Source organism: Coenobita brevimanus, chromosome 70 (assembly GCF_032717465.1).
Source record: "Coenobita brevimanus isolate Jiangsu-jjx chromosome 70, ASM3271746v2, whole genome shotgun sequence".
Classification (NCBI taxonomy): Eukaryota; Metazoa; Arthropoda; class Malacostraca; order Decapoda; family Coenobitidae; genus Coenobita; species Coenobita brevimanus.
The window spans coordinates 41,959,881-41,972,368 of record NC_137023.1 but is presented as its reverse complement, the minus strand read 5'-3'; the positions used below and the strand labels follow the sequence as shown (position 1 = coordinate 41,972,368).

Sequence of the window (12,488 nt, the reverse complement as noted above, 5' to 3'; positions counted from 1 at the left end):
GTCATGGTAGGTGTTCTTAGGCCGACGTCTCGTCCTTAGAACACTAGCTGCCGAGCTGGGGTTCTCTTTCAAGACCGGAACTAGAATACAGTACACAACAAGAGGAACAGGGCATAAAAGTTTGGCTGACCAGCCTCACACGTGTATTACCTTAGTTACAATCAGAACAAGTACAATATTAATAATAAACACAAATCAGGTTAAGAGCACACAGTTGGACTAATGGACTCTGGCCCGGGCTGCTGTGGGTTTGGGCTGCCTTACAGGTGATGCCTGGGCATGGGAGGTGGCTTGTCAGGTGTGCCTTCCTGTAGGAGGCACGGGACTACTGCTGGGGGCTGGGTCGTCTGAGATGGGCTGCTGGTCGGCATGGAGGGAGGTCCTTTGTGGGGCCTTGATGGGGAAGGGGTCCCTCTGGGCTGGGGCCGAACAGGGCAAGCAGGCGTGCTTGCCTCCGCCTCCTCCTGGAGGAGGACAGCCTGCTAGCGGGGCTGGGGAGGTCACGCCCCGGAGTCCTAGGGATGCCCCTGGGCATCTGGGGGCTGTGGTCTCTGCTGGATCGAGCTGCCGTCAGGAGCTGCCTGCGGCGTCCTTTCCTCACACAGTCCATCAGTGGAGGGCATTGCCTGGGTACAGGCTGTAGGGCACTGATCCCCAGGCTCGTGATGGGCCCTCGCCAAAGCTCCTCCAACTACAACTCTTCAGGAGAACTGCACCTGTGGGGGGAGAGAGAAAGGCATCCTGTTCGGCCTCTGGATGGGTGGTGGCCCGAGCCAGGGACTTCCTCCAGAGGGGTAGTCACAAGGGCAGTGGATAAAGGGCGTACGGTGGCCTTCCCTTCCTTTCCGGTGTGGACGGTGGCCGTCACCATGGTTCCACAGGCACTCGAGACAACAACCAAAGAGCAGATGGTGGCCGTCTCTTCCTTCCCAGTGCGGACAGTGGCCATCTTCACGGTTCTGCCTTACTCTGGGTTGTCAATCAAAGAGCAGACAGTGGCCGTCTCTTCCTTCCCGGTGTGGACAGTGGCCGTCTCTTCCTTCCCGGTGTGGACAGTGGCCGTCACTGCGGTGCTGCTCCCAGGAGTGGCTGCAGCTGAAGAGCGGACGGTGGCTGTCACTGTGGTGCTGCTCCCAGGAGCGGCTGCAGCTGAAGAGCGGATGGTGGCCATCTCTTTCTTCCCGGTGCGGATGGTGGCCGTCACCGTGGTGCTGCAGGGGACAACGGCCAAGGAGTGGATGGTGGTCGTCACCGCAGTGCTGCTTGAGACTGTGCTAGGACATGTCCCACTCCGATCCTGGCGAGAGCTGGCTCAGCTGCAGTGTAATCCGCTGGGGCAGTGTTCCTGCTGGTGGCTGCGTTGTGGGGAAGAGGGGTGCTGGGTCACGGGGGACATAGGCCTGTCTCGCCTGGGCCTTACGCACTCCCTGTGGTCTCCTGGGGTTGGTGTTGGGCTGTGGGTCCTCCTTGGGGTGGGTGTTGTGACACCCCTACCTGGGCATCCCATGGGGATGGGCACTTCAGTACCGTTTCATTTATAAATGCTCCAGCATGATTGCATGTGTTGGCCTTGGTCATCAGATGTTGGCTCTCCACGTTGCTCGATCTCCGGCAGCCTCCTTATTTGGTTCCCTAACCTCGAGGTCACACTCTGTGACCCCGTCCCAGTTCTTATTCGGTCTGCTTCTTGCAACCCCACCCCAACACACACACACACACCTTTTTCTTTCTGTACTCCTGAAAAGTGATAGTAAGTGCAATGTGGCCATGACTTTTATGAGCAAGGTTTATGGACTTCATACTGCATGGAGTGACAAGATACAGTATCAGAATAAAGTAAATTAAGATTAAGCGATACCAAAAAAAAAAAAAAGAAAAGAAAAAAAAGCATACACTATATCGTACTTGCTTCAGCAGTACATATATAGAACGATACAGAGAATTAGCATGGCCCCTGTGCAAAGATGACAAAATCGTGAGGCATACACTATATATACATGTACCAGTATGTATATATATATATATATATATATATATATATATATATATAAAATCCCGGGAATAGCAACTGAAGGCAACTCAACACCTCCAGGAGGAGCCTACGGAGGGGCAGAAAGAGTGTGGCCCGACCCCGGGTGACAGGGACATAAGTCCGCCCGGGCCACACGCCCCTATGACCCGGAACTTGCCCGCCACCAAATAGCAGGAAAAGGAGACTACCTTGCAGGCGAGCTGATCCTTGACAGGATCGGGGTGGAGCTATTACTCTAGCTCCAGGCAGCACCCCAGCGATGGCTGGTAGCCATGCCCTTTTCAAGATGGGCTGCAGCTGTTCACTCCTTCTTCAGGAGACGACCAGTAGCCACTCCAGCCTTTGTCAGGAGACAGCCGGTAGCCTCTCTGAAGGTGCCCTAGAGACGGCCGGTAGCTGCTCACCCCTCTTTCAGGAGACTGCCAGTAGCCGCTTCCGCCTTTGTCAGGAGACGGCTGGTAGCCGCTCTGAAGGTGCCCTTGAGACGGCCAGTAGCCGCTCACCCCTTCTTCAGGAGACAGCTGGTAGCCACTCCCGCCTTCGTCAGGAGACGGTCGGTAGCCGCTCCTGCCTTCTTCAGGAGACGGCCGGTAGCCGCTCACCCCTCCCTCAGGAGATGGCCGGTAGCTACTCCCGCCTTTGTCAGGAGACGGCTGGTAGCTGCTCACCTCTCCTTCAGGAGACGGCCGGTAGCTGCTCACCCACATGGGTCATGGCCAGTAGCCAGGCCCCAGTGACGGCCGGAAGCCATGTCCCTAAAAGTCCACGGTCAGTGGCCACGCCCTGTGGCAGGAGACGGTCAGCAGCCGCTCCTCCATCAGGTGCTGCCACACTCCCACAATGTGACATCCTCCAGGAGGAGGGTCCCAGTCCCGAGGACCAGTGGAGAGGCCCTGTGCTATCCACAGGATTGTACTCCGCTCAGCCAGCTCCAGAGGGACCCTACCTGACGGACTCCAACGACGACCAACGCCACAGCTCACTTCTGACGGCGTCCCCGACGGCAGGAGGCCGCAGCCACTGGGCCCCCGAGCCGTCTTCAGGACCCCCGGGCGAGGCCTCTCCCCACCCTGACACAGACGTCCCTCGTCCTCCGTCAGGAAGCTACGTGCGTGCTTCAGGAGTCTGTTCGGTCCCAGCCCTGAGAGCCGCACTCCGACGCCCAGCCCTGACAGCACAGGGCCCTTCACCGCCCCCAGCCCTGGACGAGAGAGGACTCCCCTACGAGTGATCCCGTGGCCGCTGGAAACAGAGGCCACAGGCGGGACTCAGCCCCCATCAGGAGTCGGGCTGAGTCCTCTCGCCGCCCCCCACTGACCACGCCGCCGCCCCACCGACCGTGAGTGAAGAGTGCAATGACAGTATAATAGTGATCGGAATATCGGGCAGTGTATTATCCAAGAGAACATAGGTATAAGGCTTAGTAATGTGTGCTAATTGTGATTTGGGCAAGCAGTGACATAGACAGCAAGAAGAGTGCAGTGATTTCAGTGAACAACAGACGCCTTCACTGCAAGACCAGTGAAATACTTCCCCAACTTAAATACCGTATATTCCCCTCCAAGTGACAGTGATCTATTCCCCTGCCCGAAATATTACAAACACCATTTAGTGTGCCATTCACCTGCTATCCTGAACTATTGTCTAAATAGGATCCTGTGTGATACTTCGATACTAGTACATGACTTATAATTACCCAGATTCCTGTTGTTGTGACATCTATCTGTTCCACATGTAGAAATATTCAATACACGTGTAAGGTTGTTGCCTTGAGTTTTTGTGTCCTCTCAGAATTTGTCTAAGCTCTGGTTTAGAAAGAGAACCCAGCTGCACACTAAGCGTTCAAGGGACGGGAAACTGACTCTTAAACACTTAGCATAACAATATATATATATATATATATATATATATATATATATATATATATATATATATATATATATATATATATATATATATATATATATATATAATGAGGCTGGAGATTGTTGGGATCGTGTATAGTCCCTGAGGCAGCTAACTTGCAGTTCTTACATGACTGCTGGCAGTGCGTTACTTATGTGTCAGTTGATGCCAATGACAGTGAAGGGTTCATTTGTGTCTACTTTTTTAAAAGTAGCAAGGCAGATTCAGTGTCGAATGATATGTTCTTATGCATTCCATTTTTTTTTTTTTTTTATCTGCTTTTAACTGTGGTACACAATAACTGGGTGCTTAGTTACTGGATTGTTATTTGTATATTATGTCTGTTGTTAGCCTGTGTTTATTATAAAAGAATGCTAGAGTTACAGTATTTGTTTGCAGATTTTCAGCTGGCGATCATCATCAACTCACTTGATGTAGTGCTGCTACTCCTTCCTTAGCTATATCATTCTTTTTCTGTGCCTGTCCTCCTCTCTTCCTATTTCTCCCATCCTTCCTGTCACTTCTTATTGCTTTTCTTTCCTTTACAGGTGGCTTTACATTGAGTGACAAGCCAAATGGTTTCCTGTAAGCCAAGAAACCATTTACAACGCTGGGTGGTAACCATATTACCAAACCATACATGCACCCTACGTGTCAACAAGTGGATTGGTGGAGGGTTAGTGCCCCTCCCCGTAAAACAGCTAACTCAAATGGCCACCCCTTACGGGATTATGGCGTCTGGCAATAGATAGAGATAGATAGATACAAATATAAAGATCACTGCATTATGCTTGTTGATGCAGGTAGTCGTCAGTTTTTTTCCCTTATCAGCTGATAATGAAATAATGATTTTTTTTCTGAAAGTTACTCAGGTTTCATTAACACTTTAGTCATGAACTGAAAGCATGTCCCTCCTGTATTTTCATTATAAGGCCGGAATTTGTGTTGGTCACTGAAGAGTAATTTAATCTAAATTTATTTTGCATATTTTGATAAACAGGGATATGGTTTTCGCAGCATTGGGTTCATGTTGGTGTAATTTGAAGAACGTGTAAAGTTCAGTCTAAGTTACAGTATGATATGTATCCCAACCATTTTTGGTGCTAAGTTTGTATTTAATATAGTTATTTGATGAAAATCCGGTATGGTGAAGATGTGTCTGGTTTATATGATGCTGAAGACTACACTTTCGTACTGGCTTATGTGAATGTATGTAGTATTACAGTCTTACTCCATTGGTGCGGGAGCTTTGTACTGTATTCATAAATCAGTAGATAACCTTCTTCGAGACACGTGTAAACGTACAGGTATAGCAGTAACAAGTGCCAAACAATGTTCGTGAGAGTTGGCAGAATCACAATGGGCAGCATAAAAGCTGTTTTTATGGTGAAATGCAGGTACAGTCTATCATCGTTATTTTATTTTTCCTTTTAAGCTAGCATGTGGGGAAAAAGAATTGCTTTCCAGCAGCGATTGCTGATAAACAGTAATATTAATAATGGTCTAACCATGAGGAAACTTGAGTTTGTTCTGAAACTTTTTTTTTTTTTTTTTTTTTTTGTGTCATGACGAAAGAGGAAAGTGAAAGGTATTAATTTGTCTAAAGAAGTGTACAACATTGCAGCGACCAAGCAGGGGCCTTTATTTAACCGAGACGTATGTTATTTCGAAGTTGTAGGCAGAAAGTTCATATAAATGGTGTAATGAATTGATTTGCAGTGCGCGTTCGGGTTCAGTCAGCTTGGTGAATCATTGGAACATGTTGTGACGTCATGCGACCTCCACCAATCACATTCGAAACCCTCAAACGGATTCTGTTATGGTGTCGAGGCAGGACGCAACAAACTTTATGAAAAATGCCGAGTGCCAGTCGTGTGGGTGTCAACCTTCGTGCGTCAGCGTATTTACACCAAGGTGACAGAAAGTACATGGAAGATGAGTTCCAAGTGGCATATCAGCGGACGCACGACAAGAAGGACATTGAGTACGCCTTCTTTGGGATTTTCGATGGCCATGGCGGGAAAGAGGCAGCGCATTTCGCTAAAGACAACCTTATGGATAATATCGTGAGCACTCGAGCTTTCTGGTCTGACGATGACGAGGACGTGCTGGCTGCTATAAAAGAAGGGTTCCTTCAAACCCACCTGGCGATGTGGAAGGTGTTAGGTAAGAGTGGAAGTTGGGGAGGCAGGGTAGAGGATCACGGTAAACAAACCACCCAGGGTGTCTCACCCCATCATTTTTCGGGATAGTAACAATAACAAACATTTCACACAGTCTAGCAGAAGCTGCAACAATTTAATTTTGTAGTTCATAACTTGTGTCCTTGTTACCAGTATTAAAATGTATATTCCTCGGAAGGGAGTATGATTGTAAATGTTAAATTCCACTGTGTGAAACATGCAACTATGAATTTCATGTTAATGTGGTTTTCTGCTTGACCATTGCCACTAGTTATAATTTCTCTTGTGATCAGGAATCGGAGTGGACAAAGACTGAAGTGTTTATATGGAGCAGTGTTTAATTTCATTTGTTTGTACTTGTCAATATGAAGATGGCAATTTGCCCAGGAATGCAGATTTTCCAAATTTTCATTTTTATCATAATGTGTGTTATTTCAGCAGGACACATGAGGAAACATATGTAAGATAATGTTTGCAAAACCATAACACCAGATTCCTAAGATATATTAATGTGAATATATTTGTTGCACAGTTCCAAGCCAGTATGGTATTCTTTGACATTTCATCCACAGATTAAAAATAAGCAAGATATTGTGGGGTCTAGTGTGTGCAAGTGCTGGGGCTTTGTTTCGTCCATTAAAGACATTGTGTTTTTGTTGCATTGGTGCATTATGGTCGTAGATGGTATGCTTTTGTTTTTGCTGGTGCATAATGGTTCTGAATCAGCCAACCAGAAGGCAGGAAGTAGGACTCATGTATTTTAAAATTTGAAAAAAGATGGACTCTACCAACAACTTGGGGTAAGATTGGAAATTGGTCTTTGTTAGGCATAATTGACATGGATCCACATTAGATTAATGCCTAATATGGGTAAGTTTGGGTAGGTAAAGGCCAAAAATGGCTTGAAAATAATTCATTTTTGTTTATTTTCACTATAAACAAACGAACAAAACTAGGTTGGAGGTAATGTTTCCAAAGGCTTGACACTACATTAGGGACCCACAGAATTTTGGTATTATTTTTTAAATTAATTTATTAAATCATCATCCACTCACTTGATGTAGTGCTGCCTATGTCTTCCTTAGCCTTTATCATTCTTTTTCTGTGCCTGCCCTCCTTTCTTCCTATTTCTTCCATCTTTCCTATCACTTCTTATTGCTTTTCTCTACAGGTGGCTTTACATTGAGTGACAAGCCAAATGGTTTCCTGTAACCCAAGAAACCATTTACAACGCTGGGTGGTAACCATATAACCAAACCATACATGCACCCTACGTGTCAACAAGTGGGTTGGTGGAGGGTTAGTGCCCCTCCCCATAAAACAAATAACTCAAGTCAATTGGCCACCCCTTACGGGATTATGGCATCTGGCAATAAATAGATAGATTCCCCCCCCCCCTCCCACAGAAGAGAGTTGACTGAAAACTGTTCAGTAAATTGATTTACATTACCATTTCTTAACAATCTGATGTTATGGTTTTGTAAACATTTAGTAGTTTGTGGTTTGTGTAGCTGTGGCAGATATTTTAATGAATGACAGTTACATCCAGGCAATTCTAATAGAAGTTCAGAAGTGACATCAAGAAAAAGTCAGAAAAATAATGGCTATCTGTCTGTCGGCAGACGCTTTAATCCCATAAGCGGTGGCCACAAACATATCGTCCCCATGTCACCATTTCACTGCCCTGCTCCCATCTCATCCTCCCCTCTCTCAAATACCGTACTTCTCCATTTAGGGTTGCCATGCGTTCGGATTTTCCCAGACATGCACTGCATTTAGTTGTCAAAATCTTCATTTGGGAGGAATTGTAGAAATTCTCCAGAAGTCCGGAATTTCAGCTTCCATCACTTCGCTAAAAAATATGATATACCATTAAACCCTTTAATGACAAGAGAGAGTCTGTCTATCTATCTATTGCCAGACGCCTCAATCCCGTTTGGGGTGGCCACAAACAAATCGCCTCCAAGTCGCCCTGTCCCCTGCCATCTCACTGCCCTGCTCCCAACTCACACCCCCCTCTCTCATGTACCTCTCCACCCCATCCCTCCATCTCATCCTCGGCCTCCCCCTCCCTCTTCCCCCCTCCACCTCACTCACATACACTCTCTTCGTCAGTCTTTCACCCTCCATCCTCTCCACATGGCCATACCACCTCAGTGTGTTCCTCATACCGCTTCCTATCACATCCACATCCACACCACAACGCCCCTTTATATCCTCATTCGTCAGCCTGTCTCTCCATGTGACTCCACAGGCTCCTCTTAAATAACTCATTTCCACTGCACTCACTCTTGACTTGTGTCCTTCCAACAACGTCCAAGCTTCACTTCCGTACGTTAGAGTTGGTATCACAATACTGACATGTAATAACTTTTTCATTTCCATGCTTACTTCCCTGTTTCTTATCACTGCTTTCAAAGAACCAGCAACCTTTTTTCCCTGCTGTACCCTTTCACGCACTTCACCCTCCTAACCTCCATCCTTACTCATCACACTACCCAAGTACTTAAACGTACTCACATTTTCCAATTCCTCACCATCCAACCTCGCTGTCCATTCACTGACTTCACTTCTCTCAAAGACCATCACTTTACTCTTCCCTACATTCACCTTTAGATTCCGTTTCTTACACACTCTCCCAAACTCATCCACCAAGCCTTGCAGCTCCCCTTCGTCTTCACTCAACAACACAGTATCATCTGCAAACAACAGTACAGGGAGTTTCCAAACACTATTCTCTCTCACCAGGGCCACTCCAACATCCACTACCAGCAACCTTGTACCTCTTTTATTACCCCATCCATGTAAAGATTGAACAACCATGGAGACATGACACATCCCTGTTTTAACCCAACTTTCAAAGAGAAAAATTCACTTAGTTCACCATCCACACGCACTGCAGCCTTCGCACCATCGTACATACTCTTCACAGCATTCAGCAACTTCCCGTCTACTCCATATATTCTTAACACTTTCCACAATCCTTGTCTATCCACCCTGTCATAGGCTTTCTCCAAATCCATGAAAGCCGCATACAACTTATTTCCCTTCTCTAGAAACTTTCCACTAAAGATCTAAGAATGAATATCGGATCTACACAACCTCTTCCCTTCCTAAAGCCTCCCTGTTCTTCTCCAACTAATTTCTCTGTTCTTTCTCTAACTCTGCCAATAAGTATCGTACCATACACTTTTCCTATTATACTAAGAAGACAAATGACCCTATGATTACCACACACTTCTTTTTCCCCTTTTCCTTTGTACAAGGGAATAATTATACCTGACTTCCAATCCTCCGGGACTCTAACTTCCTCCCAGGCCAATCTGCACATCTTCCACATCCATTCTACTACTCTCTCTGCCCCATGCTTCAGCATTTCACCACACACTCCATCAATTCCTGGGGCTTTCCCCTATTTAACTTTCTTCATTGCTTCCACAACTTCTATCCTACTGATTTCTTCCTGTCTTCTCACCTCCCTCCTTCTCCCAGCCATTCCCCAGCCACTTATACTCACATTACTTCCATCCTCTATGTTCAACAATTCCTTTAAGTGTTCTCTCCATCTGCTCACTTTTTCTCCCTTCTCCACTAGTAATCTACCATTTTTATCTTTCACTCCCCTGCTAACTTCACTTCCACCCTGTCTTACTCTTTTCACCTCTTTCCAGAACATTTTCTTACAGTCCCTCCACTTTACACTCAAATTCCTTCCAAATTCCTCATCCACTCTCTTCTTACTCTCTCTTACTAATCTTTTCACCTCTCTCTTTCTTTCTACATATAACTCTCTCTTCCGCCTCTCAACTTCTTCCACGCCCCTATTTCTCATCCATTCATTGTATGCTTTCTTCTTTTGTGCCACAGCCTGTCTCACCTCTTCAGTCCACCACGCTGTTCCTTGCACCCCCCTCCGTCTTCTCTTCCTTCCACACACCACATCACATGCTGCACATATTTCTTCTGTAAATATCCTACACACACCTTCCACGTCTCCCATCTGCTCCAATTCATATTTGCCCAATCGTTCCTCCACTTCTCTCTTATACTCTGCCTTTTTCTCATCCTCTTGTAACCTTTCCACTCTCCTTTCAACTACTCCTTCCTCTCGTCTTTCCCTTCTTCTATTCCTCCGTCTTACTTGAATTCTAATTCTGGCCACCACCAAGTAGTGGTCAGAAAGTCCACTCCCCCAACCTCTATGAGCTCTTGCATCCATTACACATTTTCGCATCCTTTCATCCACACACACATAGTCAATCATCGCCTTCCTTTCATTCAGTTCACCACCCACCCTTCTCATCACTCGCCATGTATACCTGTGGATCATTTTATGCCTGAAGAGGGTATTGGCTATCACCAACCCCCTCCCAGCACAAATGTCCACTAACGCACTCCCATTCTCATCTATCTCAGCAGGCACACCCCACTCACCAACTATTCCATGCACCTTCACATTCCCAACTTTACCATTCATATCACCAATCAAAAACACTCTCTCATTCATTCCAAACTTTTCCATGTACACTTCTACATTTGTCCAGAACTCTTCTCTCACTCTTCTAGCACGATCTTGCGTTGGCGCATACACACACACAATTGCCCACATTTGTATTCCAACTTTCAACTTTACCCACACAATCCTTGACCCAACTGATCCATACTGTCTTATGCTCTTCTTCCATCTTTTACTCACAACTATACATACTCCTTCCTTTGCCCTCTCATTCTCACCTACTCCTGCACATATACTCCATCCATACTCCCATTCTCTCACACTTTCTCCTCTCCATTTTGTTTCAGTTATTCCACATACTGGGTGGTAACCATATAACCAAATTTTGGCTCCTGGTTGTTTAGTGGGTTATAAAGGTGCTCCAATCGGATTGAGCCGGTGAAGGTTTATATCCAAGGGGTGGTTGGGGTTTATTGCTCGCGTAATACCACTCAGGGATGAGTGAGGCTGGCTACTTTCATCTTAAATGCCAGGACCAACTTTCCTAGCCCGTGGCTCCTACGCTCCTCATGGGGCAACGTAGGATTAGATGATGGATGGATGAATGGATTTAGCACTATTTTCCTGAGTATCAATGGAAAAAAATTTAGTTATAGCCAATGAGGTAATTTTCTTTCTGACCCTCTCACAAGTGGCTTTCTTTCTTGTAACAGGTAGGCCAACTTAAGGTATTTCCAATAATTTTTTCACCAGTACCGGTAACCAATAAGCAATAACACTTATTGTGTTGCACTTGTAGATCTTATTATAAGAACACTTATATCGTAGCACTTACTTGAAATCACTTAAAATGTCTAACATTTCACTTACTTAAAAAAAAAAAAAAAAAAAAAAAAAAAAAGTGCATACCTGTATACTATTTACACTTTCCCACACACCTGCTCAGTTATCACACTTGGAGTGATACTTGCAAAAATATTTAGGGGATAGGGGGACCTTGCGCTCTGCACATTGGTATGCTCTCTCTTTTTGTGCTGGGGGATGGCATTTGGTCGTGTTACAGACGTGGCACCGCCTGTATGCATGATGACCTGCTGTGGTATGGCCAGTCTCTACCAGTCTGTGCCGCCTGAAATACTCGGCACAGCTTATCCTGTCTGCTGTAGGTGCTGTCTGCATCCCGCGCCTAACACGTGGCACCTTTGCAGTTGAATACTCTTCAAGGAGTTTGCATGCAAGCTCTCTCTCAAACTCTCATAGAGAGTTTCCTGACGAGCTTCTTGAACAGTATGAAACTGTTCAGGACGTTGATATCAAGGTGTAAAAACGCCCTCTTGTACCACCTGCAGGACTTAATTAGGCAATCAGCCTCACCAATTTGCATGTCCAGTTTATCAACAAGCCACATGTTGATATAATCGTTGACAGCATCTGGCTTTAACATGGGTTCCCTGGTCCTTTAGTCTGTTTTCCCCATTTCCTCAAACACACCCTTATGTACTGTTGACAACATGTTAACCAGTCTCTTGCCATGCCAGAGAAGGGCTAATATGTTGCCACAGTTCTTGGTAAGAAGGACTCCTTTCTCAGTATTTGATGGGAATACAGGGAGATCCATTCTATTTGCCCGAACAGTTCCACAGGACCCAGTACTGCATTCATGCAAATCCTTGGTCAACGCTGGGGCAGTGTAATAATTTTCTGTGTACAGAATGTGGTGCCTGTTGAAATACCTTTCCATCAGCACTTTCACAACTGATGCCGAGAAGCTGTGAGGATTGTCCCTAGGTATATCAACATCCGTTGCCGAATAAACTATCACATCGAGCACATATCCGGTTTTGCAGTCACAAAGGACAAAGAATTTCATCTCAAAGCAATGACGCTTGCCTGGCACATACTGAATAAATGC

At 46.0% G+C, this 12,488-nt stretch overlaps 1 protein-coding gene and 1 pseudogene across 1 annotated transcript in view; both read left to right on the top strand.

Moving 5' to 3' along the window:
* The first annotated feature begins 1,901 nt into the window (after positions 1 to 1,901).
* Positions 1,902 to 1,995, top strand: LOC145406521 (U6 spliceosomal RNA; annotated as a pseudogene).
* Positions 1,996 to 5,793: 3,798 nt separating this feature from the next.
* Pp2C1 (protein phosphatase 2C) overlaps positions 5,794 to 12,488 on the top strand; it is a 43,466-nt gene continuing 36,771 nt past the window's right edge. The window contains exon 1 of the mRNA XM_080277582.1: positions 5,794 to 6,103. Within this exon, the coding sequence (XP_080133708.1) occupies positions 5,794 to 6,103 (310 nt within the window). The remainder of the gene's footprint in view (positions 6,104 to 12,488) is intronic.